Genomic DNA, 21,788 nt, shown 5'->3' on the forward strand with positions numbered 1-21,788 from the left:
TTCATTTGAAACATAATTCATTTCACCTATTTTTAAGACGGTGTAATAAAAAGGAGCCAACAATACGCACAGATGGACTGGGACAAAAGTAGACCCAACCTTTTTAGGTTCGTTTAGCAGTCCGACCTTTTCCAAAAATGAAGGATTTACATGGAAATGAGTGTGTGGATATATATAAATTATCACGGCAATATGAAGAACTAACAAACAATCAATTTTAACTGAAGGCAACTCCTTCCTTTTTGGAGAATTTATCAAAGAAGTTAACCGTGGACTGTAGATACTTATCCTTTGGATGCAAACATGACTTGGCAATCTCAATCAGTCCAGAGCATTTCAAAAATAGTTCACGATTTCCCTGAGCATCATAGTGAGAAAATTCTAAGATTAGCAGATAATCTGCACCTATGTATTCAAAGCAACCAATTTGATGATTTAAAGTTCACTAACATAACCAACATGGAAAGGCAAGTAATAGGACCTACGTTAAAAGACACAAGTAGGCAATTACAAGCTTCAAGAGCCAAGCTTCCGCGTGTAACCTTGTCAAAGCATCGATAAATGAAACTTTAGCAGGTCACAGGAAAAATGTATTATGATGTTAGTAATCAGCAATTAAATGAGCATTTACCAAATGGGATTCTTGTCCAATAGCATCATCCAGATTCTGAAGAGCAAGACTGGAGATGGATGAAAGCTCTTGATGGTAGGATGGCTCTCCATAGAATAACTGATCATTGCCCACAACCTGAATAGATACATAAAATAAACAAATGCATGTTGGCATCACCAAAATTTAGGCTTTATTTGATAATTAAAAAGTAGGAGGAAAAAAAATCAAAAATCTCGAAGGCCTAATTTCATCTGTTTCAGGAAAAGCTTTTAAAGAAAACAATAAAAGTCAAGTAGATCAAGATAGTAACCAACATCCAAACAACGTTCTCCAAATTCTGTTTGTTATTTTCCTAGTTAAAGAAACAAGAGAAATTTCTCGTTTCTTCTTCTTTTTTTTTTTTCCTGATTTTTATTTTGTCCTCTCATTGAATTTCCTTTCCTTTCTTTCATTTTTCCGTAGCAAAAGAACAACAAACAAAGATTAGTTACAGGACAATAATAATTCCAATATTCAGCAATGAGAAGAAAGTTAAAAGACAGAGAAATATGGAGAAATTAACAGGCAAAGTTTTCTTTAAGAGGCGCAGAATATTTCCTGTACTTTACATGGACATATTGCAGAAAATAACGGAAGTCAATCAGAAACTCAACCATATCCCACCTACTTCCGCTGCGACTTTCTCAGTTGACCCAAACAAGAGAAGACTTTTAAAAAAAAAAAAAAAAAATCAGTTGACAATTTATGTTCATTAATTTCTTGGAAATGGAGCATTAACTAAAATAATTTAGAAACTGAATATGAAGAGCACCATATCTTTGTTACTGAGAAAAAAAAAAAATCAGAAGTTCATATTGTAATCACCATTTTTTTTTTTTTTTGAAAAAAAAGATCCATAAATCATCTCCAGCCATTAGAGTTTCTATCAACAAGCAGCAGGAAGCAATTTATTATTTTATTTGTAAAAACGCGAACTGTCACAAAAAGAAATTACATGAAATTCTAAGGAAGACTGAAATAGCTACTCCACAGAAAAAGCACCAATGCGAAAGATAATTAAGCAATCCAATTGATATGGAGCATGCCCCTAACAATTAGAACACAATGATCATTAGGAAAGTCCATCTATAAAACTATTCTACTCTCACCTCACATGATCAAAGTCAACTTCATTAATTAAATCAAGGTTTCTTTCACAGTATGAAATATGGTCTACCTTATAGGATTCCTCAATTTTATATCATCAGAGCTGGATTGCTAGGAACAATCAACTTTATCACCATCCAGACAAGCCTATCATATTCTTTAGTTCTTAAAACTTGATACAATGACATAAATGCAATTATATCATATTCTTTAGTATAATTGCTGTTCCAATCCCTTCCTAGTTCAATGATTTAAACGATATTTATATTTCTAATAATCCAAATTCCAACGAGGTGGTAAAGCACATAGAATACCATATCTCTGATTATTCTTCACCAAGTCATACTATTTTGTAGTTCCAATTCTTCTCAGAAAATTCTTATTTCTATCAACCATCATGAGTATATAACAGGCTGATAAAGAAGATGGATGCTATCGTGAACTCGTTCCTTATAAGAGCATTTACAGGATAATAAGATTGGTTTAAACAGAGAAACTGTTCTGCCGTCTCCCATCCCACCCCCAACCCCTTTTTAATTGTTCATTGATTTCACTACATTCCCTATGATGCTTGTTATACTTTTACAGACTTTTGTGTTCGCCTAAAGAGAATCCAAGATCTGAAAACTTGAAAGATTTTACCAAGTATCCAAGGCAATATCACAACCCAAGCTCGAGCACAACTTGACTATTATCGAGCTTGAGCCGAGCTCAAGTACGGAATAGCAAAATACTTGGCTCAAAGGCTCATGAGCCTATTAAGTGTATATTTATAATAATATTATATTTTATTTATAATATAATAATTAATTTACTAATTAAAATATAATATAATATTTTGTTTTAACCATATTTTTCAATTATAACCAAGGCTCAAATTCAAGCTCTAACTCAAAGTCGAGTATAGCTCAATTGATATTCGAATCAAGTTGAGTTGATCTTCTTTTTTTTTTTTCTTTTTTTTTTTCTTTTTTTTTATAATTTTTATCGGTCAAGTTTAAGTTTGGATATTAAGGCTCAATCGATTTTGAGTCAAGTTTTGAGCCCAAGTATTTTGAATCGAGTCGAGCTCGAGCCTCTAGTTACTCAACTCAGCTCGGCTCAATTACACCCCTCACAAATCTTATTTTGTACATGAAAAGTACATTTGGTTAAATGCTCCCATTATTGAAAAACTCATACCTCAGCACTGATTGCATGGTAAGGAAGCCGGTTTTGAGACAGACTTGCAGACAGCAAGATGACAGCACATAATATCTTTACTTTGATTCTTGATGATGTCCTAAAGCAATAGAATTGAGATATAAGTCACAACAAGATCCAACATATAGTAAGGCAGTTTTCTTGCCTAAGACTTACAATGACTGATAATTTAAAACCGATATTAAGCTTCGCACAAAGAAAGCAATCCCTTCTTCATGAATACCTGCAATAATAGAAAGCAATAGAATTAAAAAAAAAATCTGGAAAGAAACTTAATTAACACCCTTCTAGTTTTTTGTCCCCTCCCTATCAGGTGCACTCAGATGTACTAAAAAATCATCATATGTTGTGAATTCTTTGTGTTTTCTATTTTTGAAGACAAGTAATGATTTTAGACAACTGGGTCTTCTGTAGTATAATCAAATTTCACAAAATTCCTCAAAACTTTGAATAGAAATTTTTACTTTGAGTATAATTGTTTAGAGTTCACAAGCTCTTCCTTTTTCAATATCCTCCTAACAACCAAAAACCTCCTGAAATATTTCAACTCTTGACATATAAAAATTGTGAATTAAGAAAAAGGATTGGATAATCATTTTGGAATTGAAGTCCTCCAAAAGCACTACAAAATATGATAATATATTGTGTTGGACATTCAATAAACCTAACTGTTAATTGACTTTGCTTGATTAGTGTCCACTTCTCCTGTGCCAAAATTCTTATATTTGGCCCAAGAATAAACATTTGGGTATACTGTGACCTTGTAACTTTTAGCCTTGGCAACATACCCTTGTTCATTAACTAGTATGTGCCAACATTTGGCATAGTATGATATGATATTTAGTACCTATTTAGCTGAAAGAAGCCCATATTTTCTGCTTGGAATGATGATGAATAGGTTATTAATAATTAGTCACTGATGATGCTTATTATCTAGATCTAATCTCCAATACACCAGTAACATCTGACATGGTATTTCATTAAAAATTCTGAAAGATACAATGACAAACAAAAGCGTTGCAAGATGATAACAACTGACACACCAACACATAACTTGTTCGCAAAGGTATTTTAATACCATATCTATTTATACAAACCCTATCCATATTGCCTTCTTATACGACCACCTTCATTGATGTACTCTTATTATATGGATTAATATCCAGTACACCAGTAAAATCCTAAATGGCATAAACAAAAAGCATTGTGGAATATTAGAAGCTGACTACTGATACACAGATAAATTGCTTTTGTAATGGTATGTTGATACAACCATCTTAGATTCATTAAATTCACCTACCTGACGTTTGGCAAGATAGTGTGAGATTCATTCATGGACAGACTATCAGGTGCAACAATGAAAGTTTTAGGATTTCAAACTAACAAGGACATTGTCGTAAAGGAACTTCTAATTGCTAATAGAGAATTTGCAAATCTCCATACATAACAAATTTTAGATACCAATAAGTGGAAAGTTCTTAATATCATAGTGCAATTGTTAGAAGGGGAAAAAATCTGAGTGACCTGGTATCATAACTAATAGACTGCATGTTTTGCATGTTAATGACATAACTTGATCCACATCGATTGATTTGTGAACACCTGCGATAGTAAACATGTAGATTAGCTGGAACAAAGGAAAAAGCAATACTAAGGAGACCTACATGTAAAACAGCTTAAAACAAGAGAAGAGGAAGGCAGAGACAGTTCACATCAAGGTATTGCATACAGGACTGCGTGTGCCATGCACCGAAATGAAATCATTTATCGTACAGTACAGTATTGGCTGATAGTACAAGCTTGAATGTAGGGAGGGGAAATGGGTCAGGTCAGATCAACTTAAAACGTTGAAAAATATCATTTGCTAGTCTGACTTGTAACCTGGCCTGACATTGCAGCAGGACTCCTTATCCTGAACCTGCTGGCAGACAGATTGCCAAGACATGACCAATCTTACTAATCCATAGCCTACTTTAGGATAAAAATCCAACCTAACATGTCCCAAACCCCAACTGAGAAATCTAATAAAACAATAGAGAGGAAAAATCTATAGCATGGCCTATAGAGGTGATTTTTTCAGGGTTTTTATTCCCCGTATTCATTGGAATTTAAGTTCCTCACTCTAGTTTAGTATTTCTAACTAAACAAAAAAATAACAAGGTGACCTAATGACTTGTCCTGGTTCCCAACCTGACCTGACAAATCAAACTCTGTTTGACTGAATCAGGTCAAAGCTCCAAATAAAAAAAAAAGTGAAAGCCAGACCAAGACGTATTACCAAATTGGATCAAAACTGAGAAGCCCTTGATCCAAACTCAGACCAGACAAGTTTAGATCAGGCCAGATCAGTTTTTGCCACCCCTGCATGCATTGATTATGATGGGCAGGTATGCATAGCACTAGCATTATTGATTGGTTTCACCATTCATATGTAGCACGTAGCACATGCTAGGGGATGGGCAATAGGCAAATAAGTCCAAAGGTGCCATTCTTATTCAGGTGTTCCTCTAATGCCCTAAAAAAATTTGGACTCATGAAAAGTTAGTGGCAGCATTGAAAGTCAAATTCTGGTAATGTTAGTGGTCAGACAGTTGCAATAGTAATGACTGACAATGATAATCTCACAATGCTGGTGCAAAATAAGATGGCAATCATCCACAAGTGACAGGAACTTCCAGGAACAAAACTCAGTTGCTTAAGACCGCTGTTGTAGGCCTTGATACTAGCATGTTTTCAAGTAAGAGGACTCCTGTTTAGGTCATGAAGCCAAAAAATACTTGAGGATGAAGATGATGCATGAAAAGAACTCAACAAAACAAGGATGGCATACTAAGCATTTATATGTTCTTCTGAAGGTACAACAATATAAACTACTCTACTGATCACCATTCCAACTTCAGGGGATACTCAAATCAATTTTCAGTCCATGACTAGCTTACTTAGGGGCAGATAACAGAAGAAGCCATATACTGAAGCTCACAGAAGTTTTATGCACCTTATCTCAAGGTTTCTGCCATGAATTATATCAACAACTTACAAAAACTTCAAAAATTGAATCAGGAAGCTCTTCTTAAGAGGAATGAGAACAGTTTTGTAGTCCATCTCGTCTAAGAAGACCATATCAAGTATGGACAACATTGAAAGTGCAACGTTGTAACTACTTCATAATAATTTCATCTAATCTTTAAAAGTATAGGAGAATACATGAAACTTACCAGCTGTGACGTTTAAACATTGCAAGCAATTGATAGCTGAATTAACAAGTCCTTCTGCATGAGAATCTAAGCCACCAAATAATGCAACCTGTTCATGCAGGGGGGAAATTGTATGGAAGCACTGATGAGAATCTGCAGGAAGAAAATGATCTGTCGACTGAAAAAAATTACCTCAGCAGTCTCAAGATAAAGACTCATGCGCCTTATGCCATTGGAAATGGAAGGAATTGTAACTTCATTAAAAGCAACACAAGATTTAAGAAAACTCAAGTGCTTGTCTGTGTCTTTAATTGCTTTGACTGCTAGATTATTGCTCAAATGAACTAGAGTATCCTGAAATCCAGACAAACAGTTAGAAAACTTTTGTCCACTGGTAAACAAACAAAAGTTCATAATCCATGTGATCCATGAAGTGCACAATTTAAACAAATACTTATAAGCTAGTGAAGACATTAATGAATGAACTAAGGTTGATAAAACTAAATAGTTAGTACTGTATAAAATCCTTATCTTCTAATTTTGCAGAAAGAAGATAAAGAACAAAAATTCAGCTTGAGCCGAGACAAAAAGCTAAGCAGCATGTGCTGATATGGTTGCAAGAGTATGAGATTCCAGGTGCAATACCCCGGATGGGTCATGGGAGATACCAGAAAATAAAAGTTCAATTCTAATTCAGAATTAAAGAAGAAAAAATATGAACTAAAGGCATAATGCTGAAGACATGCAAACAAAAAGCTGATTTAATTGTATTTAGACAAAATTGCATAGTCTAAAGCAAGGTATGCCATCTCAGTAAAGGACCCCATAGTGGTGCCACCCTATTACTATGTCGATCTAGGGCTGGTTCCGCATATCGAGTGTCAGCATGACCATCGTACCACATACCGATATCGAATCGGTATGGTACGGTATGCTCCATAGTCCATACCGTCCGGTTCGGTATGGTATGGAATATCTTGGTCTAAAATCTAAAAACCATAGTATTTCATACCAGCCTAAACCTGCAGGTACACCTCGTACCGTACCGTACCGATGGAAAACCGATTTAGTTCCGACCGATTTTTCGAAAAATGGCTTGAATCGGATCGAACCGCATAGTATGGGCCAGTACGATGCAATACGATGCGGTACAGCTTGTTTTTTTTTTTTTGGCCATTGGATGAGATTTTTTTTGAATTTTTTATTTTCGGTGCAGGCCGGTATGGTACCGTACCATACCGATCAGCAACGGACACAGGATCCGGTACCAGTATTTAAAACCTTGCTAAAAACCATTCTGTCTTGTATCATGACTCTGTCTATTTGGTTCAACAAAAAAGGCAAGTTTAAGAGTATTATCAATAAAATAAAAACTGCAACAAGTTCATGGACCACCACAATAAGTAGCTGTCCTTACTATATGCACATAAATAACTTGTCTAATGTGATGCTGTCTCTCTGTCCCCTATCCTCTTTCCCCACAACAAAGAAAGAGGATATTCATTGTAGTGGAAGATCAACAGAATTCAGTCACCTGAGTCAATTTTATTCTTTCAGCTATTGCACTGCACTGTGCTGGCAAACATCATGGCGATGGCTCTCTGACTTTCGATCCCCATAAATCTTCATTAAGTTTTGGTATTAAATAATGACATTCCATGGGGATGAAGATCTAGCCCAAGCAGGCTTCATCCCCATATACTAAATAGGAATCTGTCTTGTCATACCAAATTCCTTTTATTGTGGATTTCGCAATTATGTCAACTAGCAATAATGCTCATCAAATTCAATATTACTAGACATGGAATGATGGATGGGAATGTATTACTTCATAAAGAGAACATTCCCTGTTGCCTTGATGACATATATTAGTCAGAAAAAAAGAACTGCTTTGCAATTTAAAGCCATACTATAACTAGCAGTCCTTCACACAGACCATTAAAAAAAAAAAAAAATCTAAACTTACTAGCTTTCTATTTTGAGTGAGCTGTCTTGAAGATTATTCTGATTGCACAAGTTAGATGGGCAGAAAAGACAGGTGATACAACAAATGGTTAAATGGAGTAGTATCTGCAACTATAACCATAAATAACTGGACAAGAAAAGCCCATCCATGGGATATACTGACCTTAAGCTCATTAATATGATGAAAAGCTGCACGGCATTCTATTAAAAATGTTAAATGGCGTTCCATTTCAGCTCCAAAATCAACCTAAGATGTAAAAACACCTTCTGAATTGCCATTTGTTGATTTGTAAATGCGAATGATCTATCACTATAATTCCTATAACAACCAAAAATATGATACATGGAAGAGCTATTTAACTTCAAGGAGATTTATCTACCAAGTGAATAAAACGAGATACGAGGAATGCCCTTTGTTGATAATCATCATTTGTGTTTGAAATATCAATGCTACCATGAAGGGCTTGAGAAATTTCGAAGAGAAATTGTATGGCTCTAGGATCACGAACATGACCAGTCCTGTGTAGCACCATAAAATAAAAAGTTTACTAACTGGAGCAACAATAAATGGAAATGTGCAAGATATGTTCTACAATTTGGTAATCAATTTGGCTGTGACAATTTAATAAGTAAATACAAAAACAATGACAGATGAGCTAATTTTGAAAGTCATTATGAAGTAATTGAGGGAAAAAAAGAAATACTTCAAGATCACAATAAGGTCTTGTCGTAGGACTTATTTTATCCTGACCAGGTTTTCATTGTCCGCCAAGTGACAGCAATTTAAACTCAAAGATTTAAGTGTCAACATGGAATAACTAATACCCTATGATGCATTCAAATTTCACCGACTATCATATTGGTATGTCTTTATAGACTTGTTTCCTATGTCAAATAATACTAACCTGTCCTGCTGTGCATCACACTATACCCATGCAGATCGCTTAGATACAAACAGACATGTTCCCATTCTAAACCTATGTTTAGAATGGGATTCTGGGATGCTTAGCGGGATGGCCCTATCCCGACGTATGGGATGGTACCCGTCCCGGTGTCCCACGGGAAGTCCCGCTGTGATCTGAATTTTTGATAAGTATACATATTCATTATAAAAATATTTTACTAATCTTTTAACTTATTACATATAAAGGTGTTTAGCTCGATTGTCTGACAGAAGGTTAGCCTTGGTGCACAATGGTAAGGTTGCTCCATTATGCTCTAAAGATCATAAGTTCAAAAAGCATGGAAACAACCAATCTACGTGTGTGTGACCCTCCCCAAACCCTCTCAATGGCAGGAGCCTCATGCATTGGGCCATCTTCTTTTTAGGTCGACTTAGATCAAGATCTAGCAACTAAGATGAATATTTAACGGGAGCTGTGATAGAAGCAAGAGCCGCCTACCCTATCTTTTCCCCATCTACACTCTTTAGGGACCCTTTTCTTCTCTCATCCCCCTCCTCCCCTCCACTCCCCCACACCCCCAAGAAAAAAAAAAAAAGAAAAAGAAAAAGAAAACTCCGACTTTTGGTTTCGATGCTAGCTAAGTCACAATATCCCCTTCTCTTCAGCTTTCATCTTCATCTCTTGTCACGATCTACTCAAAATCATCCCATTCTATCCACGTCTACTTCAACAGCTGTGTCCCTTAGTTCCAAGACCTCACCATCTCCTTCCGCATCTTGTGACCCTAAACGAGCTAACAAGCTGAGCTTAAGCTAGCTTATGTACTAATGAGGAGAGCTCAAACTGGCCCAAGTTACCACAAGCTGAGCTCAAGTTGCGTACTCTCAGCTCGTCTCAAGCTCGAGCTAGCCACGTTAATAATCAAGTCGAGCTCGAGTTTGTCCTGACTCTCAACTCGAACTTGGCTAATTTACACCCTTGCCGTATATTGTTCAAAATATGTTTTCTAGTTAAATGAACTAAAGAAAATTAATCATATGAAATCATTCAATCATTAATGTTGATTTCATGATTTCTTGGAAACACAAACTAGCATGATTTATCAAATTGGAAACATCGCACTCATTAACTCAATGATTTCCAATAACATAATTGAATTTTAACCATTAAATCTATAATGTCTGTTTTCAATGTACTCTTTATTACAAATTATGTGGCATTATATAATAGACTAGCAACTCCAAAACTTCAAGGCACATCCAAAAATGACCGGCGCACTTAAAGCAATGCCCCTACCATATTTCTTGTGGATGCATAGGATTAGGACAAAAAAAGCATAATAAATGCAACAAATAGTTTTTGAGGCTAAAATAGGTCATCCTAGGGGCATATCGTTCACCTCAAAGGTGTACCAGTTGACACCTTAATGCACATATGGTACTGCCCCTTGAACGGGACAGGGTTGTAAACAGTATTTTGAACATTGTCGTGAAGCTATTTATTTACCCATGAATGGCATTGTGCCCAAGTAATAAAGAGGCATGACACCAACTTTAGCCAGTTAGGATTTTTTTTGGGCAATGTGAACTGAAAATCTGGTACTTGCGGCAAAGTCTCTATTCACATCTATTTGTACAGCAAATGTTATAACAAACTCTTCAAAGATGATGCAAAAGAGTGACAAGAAAAATAACATGAGTAAAAAGTTAAAGCAACATCTACTTGCATTAGTTCAAGATTTAGAGCCCGTTTGGCACTATTACAGGTAGTGAAGCTTTTGTTTATAGAACTTTCAGCAGTAGAGCTTTTGCTAGTAGAGCTTTCAATATAAAGTTGTTTGCTATTTAGTAACCATAATTTTGAAGAGCTATGGAACTTTAACATCTTGTTGGTAACCAAACTGAGAAAGTACTTTTAGCATGATGAAATGACAACAAAGGACATTGCATAGTACTTCAATTGTCTAACTATTTTTACTATCAGAAACTTTTAATTCATGACTTATTTATTTTGATAAATAATATTATGATAGTATTATATTATAAAACTATATAAAATATAATATTATTTTATTCTAATATGATTATTATAATATAAAAAGATTTATAATAATATATTACTATATTATTATATTATACTTTATTGCCATTTTGTGCTATCAAACATTGTTATTATAAGGAATTGCTAATTTATAAATTATTTTTCTATTTTAATCTAAATAATATAATAAATAATGTCATTGTTTTCTATAGGTGATTGCCAAGTAACAAAGAATATTATAACAGCAATATAAGTGGTTATTGATTCTAATAACAACATAAATGTTTGACTTTGTTCACCAATATACAAAATTGCAATAAACTGTTCATATATCCACAATCATGATAGCAATATAAATGTTCACTAATATTTCTCAACATCTATGCTACAAGCATAATATTCTATATAAACAAGTTAGCGACTTATAAAAAGTGTAGCAATATGATCATGCAAAACATTCATCCCATGGTTATTCAATGTTTGGCTTTGTTCCACGTTCGTTTCTTCCGGTAATTTATAATCTCCAAACAATTAGAAGGGTAGTTCCCACCCATCATCATAAGGTTAAACTCAAAATGCTATGCACGATTATGGCAATAAAAAGATGCCAATTAAATGATTATGACAATTAAAAAATAAATAATTATTTAAAAATTCTGTTGCTGGCACCTAAACCTAGGCCTCTCGGTTAAGCTCTTGCTCAAAAATAACTTTCCAATGCATCTCAAGTACATCGTTTGGCCTAAAAGCTCCAAATTGGAACTTTTCCTAGTAAACCTTTTTCAGCTTTTGAAGGAGCTAGAAAGCTAATACAAATTGTTTACCAAACAATTCAGAATCATCCAAAAGAGATTTTGGCCCTCCAAAAGCAAAATGGCGCCTTAGTAGCCAGAGTTTTCTACTTATGGTGTCTCACCCACATCCCTCTTAATGCTTTTATACACACTTCAAACAAGAAAATTAGCTACCATACTTCACCAAGACAAATAGTTCAATTGAAGTAATGTATAATTGTATCATTTTCGGAAATCATGTATCAAATGTATAATAAGCATAGGTATATTATAAAGAAATAACCACCAGTGAACAAAAGATTTTAAATAAGAATATCATATTATTGCTATTCATGTAGAGGCTTCCTAAGCACTTTTGCTTCCTGAACTGCAATATACTCAGTTCTCTGTACATCCACTTGAATCAGCTCTCACACCCATTCCTGATTCAAGTACTTAAGTCTTGGCAACAATAATTGATATGACCATAATTTGAACACTACTGCTCACAATTGTGTTGTTTCAGTTTCAGGGGTTATGCAAGTAATGTTTGATGAGTTCCATAAAAGCCGAGCTCAGAGGGTTATACACTTATACTTAATATGCCTGCACTCATCCTTAGTTGCAAATCTCAGAGCACTACATGCAAGTTTAAACTCAAAATCCATTGGAGTCCAACTCACAAAAAACATATTGAATTCAACATCATATAGGAAGTCAATGGCAGTTGCAGAAAGTTCTTTACATCAACGGAGATGACAATTGGGAACCTCTAGACAAGATGACATTTCATGATAGGAGATAAAACATAGAAAATGAGGATGAAATACCTTGTTGCCTTTAGGAGAATATGCATATTGGTTATGTCGCATGTGCTTCCATACAGCAGATCAAGAATCTCCAAAAATTGGCTCTGCAAAATAAACATGGAGTCAAACTCCCAAAGCAGCAGTCATAATCTGTCTGGTTTTCATGTGCTCAAACAAGTGCTATAATAAATTTAACAATTTTGTTAAGAAACAAAAGGTACCTCAGACATCAGCTTGCACCGCAAAGCAGAAGAGAGGATTTAATTTCTTCAAAATATTTTTTACAAAGCTAAGCAATACATACGGTAGAATGCAAGTGTGATGGAATATGAATGATAATGATTACTAAAACAGCTGCACTATGACTGGAAATAATTTGCACACAGTGGGACAAAGGAAAAGAGAGATTGCAGTATATTACCATTAAAAGAACAAGGTTTAAAATGATAAATTCAGTATACAACAAAATCAAGTATTCGTCAAAATTAAGAATGAAGTAATGCATAATTTAAAAATTTCCCCTGAAATTACAAAATATGATTTGTTTAATAATAGAAAGAAGAGAATCAAAAGCAATAAGAATCTCGTGACAGTACAAACTGTAACCTCCTGCCAGATCCTCAACCGCTGTTTAAGTTATCGAACTTCCTGATTATCTAAAAATGCAATCTCAAGTTCCTGCAATATTCTACTGATGGAATGACAAAAACAAATCACTAACAAATGCTAGAAGCAACTAATAATTTTAGTGCCTGGCTCAGAACATCATTTACCACATGTTTGTTTTTTGAGAAAATTTTAACTATGTTGTGATGCTGACAATTTTGCAATCATTAAAAATTCAAAAAAAAAGAATATTTGACTCATAATTTTAGTGCTAAGTTCACATGCCTATCCTACATGGTCATACTACATAAAAAACTTTGGCATTTGTCCATGAATCCAAAAGAGACAACTTAGTTTCCTAACTAATATCCCTATAATTTGGCTTATTTTTTAAGATCGTAGTATGCTTCAGAGTTCAGAACATAACAACCAGTCTGTTCCTTCCTTGAATCTGCATTGTGTGGCAGGAACGAAAAAGGCACAACAATAATAAGTTAGTTACAAGATAAACCCTCTGTTAGAATAAACTATTGCAGTAAAATTATCATGTGTCAATAATAGTTAGGATCAAAGAATGGAAGAATGAGAGTTAAAAAAGGACAACAGCGGTCGTACGAAGTCCACATGCATTAGATTTATAGAACACGATTAAGACCAGAATTAAGAGTGAAGAGAAACTTTCATACAATTTACCTACTTTGCTTAGTCACATGAGTTTCTCATGAGAACTCAATATAACACATCAGATTCTTTGAAATTTGAATTAAAAAGTATGGCTCTGACATAATACTATCTTTATAAATGTGTGCAAGCTGGTGAACAGAAATCATGCTGCACTCACACATACAAATCTATAAACAAACATGATGGGTACAGATATGGTCACTAGTGAACTCAGAGAAATCAGAATCAAATTATGAAATGATTGTCATGGATTAAGTCATTGATGTCACATAAACATGCTCTATTTATGCATTAGCATTATTTAGTAATCTAAAGCTGACATGTAAATATTGGGACAAGGCTTGATGATTATGATGATAAAAGATTTTTCTGAAACTCAATGGATGATATACATAACCATGAAGAAATTGAAAGCACACATTTAATAAGCTCCCAAACAAATCAAGAATCATTCAACTTGGATTTTGGATGAGGAATATACACCTAAAAATTTCTTTTATTCAAACAATCAGCAAGATTGCTAAGGATCACAATTTTGCATTTTTGTGCCAAGTGGCAACCAAAACTGAGTCTGGGCTATTTTATAGGCTGCTTCTCCTACCTTTTCAATTAGCAACAGTTATAGTAGTTTAGTATGACTTATGGTTCAGAATTCAAGGCTTCTTAAATGTTTACAATAAACAACCACAAGTGACTATGTCAGGATTCATTTCTGAAATTTTCTTAATCAAAGCCATGAGACAGTCTTGAAAATAAAGTTCTACTGCTGAAAATTGATGGAAAAAATGATCATCACATAGTGTTATAGTGTTCTCCTACATACCCTATGGTTTAATGGGTCCTTCAGCCTTCTTCCCCCCTTTTCTTAGCCCAATTCTATTTTTTCTTGGTCTTCTTCAATCTTGTACATTATTTGCTTTTCAAGCTTAAAGATTTTACACAATTAGGTATCAAATTATATTCTCCTTATGCAGCGAGTTTGATTTCCTAGGTAACATGAGTTTCATCATTCATGGAGACCAATTTTGGTTCCCAAGAGAGTTCTAGTTATCAAGACCATCAAGTTTTAGAGTGAGTTTGGTCTTCAAGCTCATACAAACATTTTTCCAAGTTTATGGAGCTGGGAGAAAGTAGTTAATATACTATTTTTTTTCCTGAATAAGCTGTGGATTGAGGCAGGTTTTCCTTTCAAAGAACAAATGGACGATACAAGATTCAAGTTCAATCTGACAGTGATAACCCAAGATATGGTTCTTCATTGCCATTTGTTGAGTCTTCCTGTTCATGGATAAAAGAGGTATGAACTATGAACTATCGCCTAATCACTTGACTACTGCAAGCCAAGTGGAAGTGGAGAACTTCACTATAAAGAAATAGATTATTGGTACTTCATCTTCAGCTACCTTAGGTCCACCAAAAGAAGCTACTTGATCAGTACTTTGAGTTCAAGAAAATCCTGAGAATTATGTACCATAATCAAAGGCCACTGCCACAACTCCCAGGGCCTAATATTGATTCAGAAGGATTACATGATGTGTATTGTTTATCTGGATGCAACCATTTGCTGGAAATAGTGGAACATTATTTTTAAATAAGCTCTGGATTTAGGCAATTTCTCCATTCAAGAATTGATGAAACATAGAAATCCATGTCCAATCTGACAACAAAACCAATTTATGGTTCTTCATTGCCCCTTTCTGAGTTTTCTTGTTCACATAGAAAAGAGGTGAAAGCTATCACTTCGACTATTTTAACCCAAGCGGGAGTGTAGAACTCACCATGAAGAAGTGGATTCCTAACATCTCTTCACCTTCAGCTACCTCGATTCATAGTACTTCTTCATCTTCAGCTACCTTAGTTCAACCAAAAGAAAGTAGTTCCTTGATTAGAAACTAATATGTCCATCTACATTTGATTAGTATTTTCAAGTTCATAAAGATCTTGAGAATTATGTAGCAATAACATCAGCTCTTGCCCCAAATATCAGAACCTAATTGAGGATCATTGACCTTAATATCCTGAATTATTGTCCATCTTAACACGACCATGGACAATAACACTATAGAAGCAGATTCCATAAATCTTGTCCCAAAGGAATCATCATGTGTAGATCTGATCCCCATGTTCCTGTCACTCACATAAGATTGTTTACTTCAATAGAATCATAATATGCTTCACAAATTTTGAAACCTATAGACAACCATAGATCAAGGAGGAACTGTGAAAGCAATCCTTATGAGCAATCACAGTCTTCTTTCACAAATGGATCAGAGAATTTTCACTAATGCTTGATTTGGAAAGTAGTTTTGTGTAACATTGTACCAACATTCCTAGTGTAATTAAAAATTATGCATGGTCATCGATGATTACGCTTATTATCACATTCCATCAAACAATATCTTCTACAATTACTTTAGTTTAGGAAGCAATATCTTATTTGGATTCATGTCATTTTTCTTTTTACTCAGTATAGCATTATTGTAAGGGTTTTGAGTCAGAAGCCATCATGCATCCAGCTTGAACACTCCCTGTCACTATGAGATTGAAAATGGACGGAATGACAAACCAAATTCAATCCATAGCACCATGTTGATATGCCATTTTAGAAAACTTCATCAAAAAGTTCTCAATAGAGAACCAACAGACATTTACATGGCCATTTATCAGAAGTATAACCATTTAAAACTAAAAGAAAGATATTTACAAGAATATATTTCAGAAAGTAATTACCAAAGCAAACGCATCTTCCAATCCATCAAAGTGATTGACAAGTTTAACCAGAATAGACTGCAGACTCTCCAATTCATGTTCATCAGCTCTTTTGATTTCTGCTCGCTTCAAAATGCCATCTAAAAAGACAGATAGATGGTAATCCTGAAATATATTTTCAAAAAAATCAATAACAAAGACAAAAAGTCAAAAAGTAGCATAAAGTTGTAGTTGTACACCTATAATAACAGCTTAGTCCTTGCACTTCTATAACCCACCACAAATGGAATCTATATACTGTCCTCAGCTTACATGAAAATAAATGCTACACTGGACCAAAACTAGCAAAATGTCATGGACATGCGTTACCTCTGCGAGGCAGCTTGACATGCATGAATGGAGTATGAGATGTGATTATGAGGATAATTTGTTGACCAAGCTGGTACATAAGGATATAATCATTCAATATAACCACAAAATAACATGCCATATCCAATCCACACAGGATGACTTTGTCCATCACATGGACAATTCAATTTACCAAACCAATTTCGTCCACTAGAACTGTTATCGAATGTATCTTCACCACTTAATGATAGTTATCTTATGATGAACTCTCTACATGAACCTCATTGACATGAGTTCCTTCTTAAGCCATGCTATCTCTAACTCTCAACTAACAAGACAAGACAGGATTGGTACCAAATACTTTATCATAGTCTAGGATAAAGGACTCTTCAAGGAATCATTAAATGTATTCCAACTTCTAACTCTTTGAGATTCCAAATTTCCGTCCTCAGTAAAATTTTATGCTAAAGTCAAAACATTTGACACGAAGATAGCTACGTGAAATTTAATCCTTAGGGCTTGCAGTAGCGGCCGATAGCCCAAAACACATTCCGAAATCAATCCAACTTTAGGCCAACAACTCATACATTATTGGGCAGGGTTCTAAGTTTAGGGAAGAGTGCATATAGTTAAAGATGATTGGTTATCACAGATTCAAGCCCAATAACCTGATTATAGGAAATAAACTTAATTAAATTAAATTAAAATAAACTACTACCTAAGCTGGCAAAGAGAGCAAGAATTGAATCTCTTTTGGAATGAAACATATTTCAGACTCATGAAATTACCCAACTTTGCTGTCTCCCATTATTCCTCATGCAGCAGACAACATTGCAGCAGGCAACCACTACAGCATGCAAGCAAATGGGTGAACCACCAAATGATACTGACTTCCAACCTGAGACGGTCATCAAAAGCCTGGTCCACACCCACAAGTGGAACCCCTTTCTTTACTGTCACACTCTAGTCATATCTTAACCTGACAACAACACATGCCTTGCCCCTGCCCCACACAATGCAGTGATGCTCTTGATCAACCCATCACAAACTGTCTGCAGGCCCCTACATGACGCCGCCCAACACCCACTGGCTTTACAAGTTCTGCTCTAACCTGAAAGTTTTCTAGGTTGTTAAATGCACGTAGGAAAATGTCATCCTCTGTCTATGCCAACCCCAAAAAACTGGGATAAGGCTCGATGGTTGTGATCCAAAGTAAATCCTATCCAGAATAATATGCAATAAGCTTACTGAGTTCTTCAATGTTTAGACAAGAATAGAGATCCACCAGGTTAAGAATATAAACAAGAGACAATGCTATGACCTTCTTAATTTTTTAATCATACCAAAGCAAGAATAAGTTGTGATGCTTGGATTGTTTATTCCACATTATATTTAAAAAGCATGTTCCGTTATATAGCATAGTTCATTGAACAAAAATTTTACAGCCAGTTATTCTCCAGATAACTTCTAGCCTAATAAAAATCGGCCCACTTTCTGAATAAACTTCATCAGGTAAGACCTTCCTGTGATGGGAAAACTTTGCCCAACTCTTAATCAATACCACAAATGGAAGATATAATAATCAAAAAGGAAACTCATGGGAAACAAATTGTCTGGCAGTAGACCTTTAAAGAAGGAAAAACCACAATCCAGAAGAAAGTAAAAGCTGCACTAAATACAATAAAGAAACCAACAACCAAAAGAAAAGGCAGATACAAACATTGTGACAAAGATGAAAAGTCAAAGTTTCAAGATAGTTTCAAGATTACCATTGAATATTGAAGGATGATGTCTAAATAAGCATCTGCTACTATCAAGTACTCGTTAAGGTGATTGTATTGAGAAATCACCTGCATTTAGTGATGCAGCATAAAAGCAAATACACATCAGAGATGGAAAAGATTAAACATGATTGAAAAAACATTTACATTATTAAAAAAGGAAAAAAAAGTTACTTTGATGAAGCCTGATCATCATCTCAGATTATTATTTCACATACTTGCCATATACATATTTCAATTTGTAAAATGTAAATGACCAAAATCAAGGTAAACTATTCATCATATCAATCTCAAAAAGGTGCAAATAAATCAAGGCATGCATTCATAACAAGCTGCAAATACAAATTTAGTAATCAATTGCCAAACACATTATCAGGTTCGTTGCTCAATCACTAGAATATGTTCATCAGCAACATAAAAAAACAAAAGTTACCTTCTGGTATGCCTCAAATACTCTGTCAGAAGTACGATAATGTTAAAATTGCAAGCAGCAAAAATTGGTGGAAAGTAAATGCCAAGACACCTCAGTGTCATACTTAACATTTGAAATTTGAAACTAGTAGAAACTTTAGCAACACTCATAGAATTTTCCATTAGCAGTGAGCCAGTAACAAAGATATCAGCAATTATCTACCCGAACAATGATAAACTTCTAGAACTGCTAAAGAAAGGCAGAATAATAGGATGTTTAGAAGCAGTGTCTAGCTCGAAGGCTCACCTCATCACAAGCCTCAAGGCAAAGCTCTCATACACATTTTGAGGCTCATGAGAGAGGCTATATTTAGTAGTGCATCGCATCACATAAAGAAGCTCATGTAACACAACTTGTACCTCATCCTATGCCTTTCTTTCTGAGGCACGATATCAGAATTTGATCATTTTGTAGAGGGAAAGGATCTTCTTATATTGACCACTGAATGATGTCTCCATGTGTAATCAAATGCCAAGCTTAGCTGTGGTATAATAAATCTTTGTTTGCTTAAACTATACAACAAACACTTGACAATAATAAGCCAGATGTTAAACCTTTACAAAATATTGTCACACAAAGCAAATCATATCCTATTATCTTGCTTTTCTACATGATGTTTCCTAGTTTATTATAACTTATTTTACAAATGCAATAGAAAAAAAAAAAATACAGCTCAGCTCAGACTGTGAAGCTTCTCTGCATTAAAGAGTTTGAATGCCTCCTCTTATGCCGATGTGTTACTGATTCATTAAACTCTATAACACCAGATTTTAAAGACAGCTAGAACTTGTTGAATATGGAATTTAGATATAGTGGGATCAAAAGAGTAAAACGTGCCAGCAATTCAAATCCTGTATGAAATAATGAAGTATCATGATCTGAATTTTTCTAATATTATGAAAAGCTCCATAATGCAGTCGATAGAAAGAGGAAATTGAATTCAAAAGAATCAAAACCAGTGTTGCTCTTGCTAACAATAAATTGGCCCCACGAGAGAACAGCATAAGTACAGAGAATTTTGTAGATATTGCAAACAAAAACTTCGACCAGAAGTAGTACAAAGTATTGCTTAGCTTAGGAAACCATCTGCTTTCCAGAATGGATACCAGAACAGCAGAATATTGACTGGCTTAGATCTCCAAAGTCTATTTCCTAACCAATGTACATTGCGATCATACTTCGACATGAAGGTTCATTAAATTATAACTAACTTACACCACAATGAAGAATCTGTTGAAAGAGTGTGCATAAATATATATATATATATATATATATATATATATATATATATATATATAAGACAAAATAAAAAGTTATGTTGTGAACAATCAATAATTGTAAGAATAATCTCCCTGAACAGAAGAGGATATGTAACCAAAAAACAAAAAACAAAAAAAAGGTCCTTAATTAGGATATCCAAAATACCTGCATAACTTTGTCCAATACAGCTACAGCAGAAGTGACAGGGGGAAGACTCTCACATAATTTATTTCCTAGCAGCCTGTAATTGAAATGCTGCACACTGACAGTCAAGAATAAATACAAAGGAGCAGCAGAAGGCAAAAAATTGGAAATCATATGATCTGTCATGGTATGGCAGTTTAGTACTCGTAGAAGACATACCTGATCAAGTGAGATATCTATATTTTTCTCAAAAAGCTCTGCAATCTCCAAAGCATTGTTGCTGACCACTTCAGCTGGAAGTTGTTTGAGCAAACAATGCAAAATAACTGAAATACATGGGATATTCCAGGTTGATTGTGATAGATTTCCCCCAATTCCAAACTCCGAAATGATATTACCAGATTTCTATATCAAACACAACTGATATAATGTCAATTTTTTGTCAACTTACACAAGAAATACTTGGAAATGAGATCAGAACAGAATAGATGCATGCATACCGGGAAGAAGGCTCATGTATGAACTTTACATTGAACGGTAGAACAGTGACATACAGACAATATAGTCACACTATAAATGATCAGTACCCTGAAGTTCAACAGACTCTGAAGGAGACCATGGTCTTCTTTATATCAAATATTTTAAAAAGCACATTCAACTCATATGTTGCAACTTCTAAGACTCATCAGGCCAATACATTGCCAAACATTTGTTATGAAATAACATTTAAGCATCATTGGATTCACTGGAAATATTATCGAATATAATTTCGCATTCAGTGATGATTATTTATTGACAGGCATTTCATTGAATTCACCAGAAACGTAAACAAGCGTATTTTTTTTCCTCTGATACCATTTCTAGAGCTAATGCACAAATGTTGAGTACACAGGTGAAGATATTCAAGATCCCAGAAAAGAACGATATAGCAACTTCAAAACCAAACGCTAGAAGATACAAGCAATTTTCAGTGCTAGAGAACAAATTAACATCTTGATGAAAGATGGCAATTACAAATAAAGAAAAGCAAACTTAATAATATAGACTTTGATCATGTTTATTTGGTACACAAATCATTGAGTTAAATTATTACAATAGTCAAAACCAAAAAATAAAAATAAAACAATTTTCCAATG

General features: G+C 34.6%; 1 protein-coding gene across 1 annotated transcript in view; it reads right to left on the bottom strand.

Moving 5' to 3' along the window:
- Positions 1-21,788, bottom strand: part of LOC105048545 (uncharacterized) — a 40,760-nt gene continuing 18,972 nt past the window's right edge. The window contains exons 9-23 of the mRNA XM_010927879.4: positions 20,872-21,057; positions 20,674-20,763; positions 18,765-18,845; positions 16,669-16,812; positions 12,670-12,752; positions 8,502-8,640; positions 8,285-8,368; positions 6,349-6,510; positions 6,178-6,265; positions 4,487-4,564; positions 3,119-3,185; positions 2,942-3,041; positions 632-748; positions 486-542; positions 1-358 (exon numbers count right to left, since the gene is read on the bottom strand). Coding sequence (XP_010926181.1) covers positions 218-358; positions 486-542; positions 632-748; positions 2,942-3,041; positions 3,119-3,185; positions 4,487-4,564; positions 6,178-6,265; positions 6,349-6,510; positions 8,285-8,368; positions 8,502-8,640; positions 12,670-12,752; positions 16,669-16,812; positions 18,765-18,845; positions 20,674-20,763; positions 20,872-21,057 — 1,617 coding nt within the window. The 3' untranslated portion in view covers positions 1-217. The remainder of the gene's footprint in view (positions 359-485; positions 543-631; positions 749-2,941; positions 3,042-3,118; positions 3,186-4,486; positions 4,565-6,177; positions 6,266-6,348; positions 6,511-8,284; positions 8,369-8,501; positions 8,641-12,669; positions 12,753-16,668; positions 16,813-18,764; positions 18,846-20,673; positions 20,764-20,871; positions 21,058-21,788) is intronic.

This window comes from Elaeis guineensis, chromosome 7, assembly GCF_000442705.2.
Source record: "Elaeis guineensis isolate ETL-2024a chromosome 7, EG11, whole genome shotgun sequence".
In the NCBI taxonomy this organism is placed as follows: Eukaryota; Viridiplantae; Streptophyta; class Magnoliopsida; order Arecales; family Arecaceae; genus Elaeis; species Elaeis guineensis.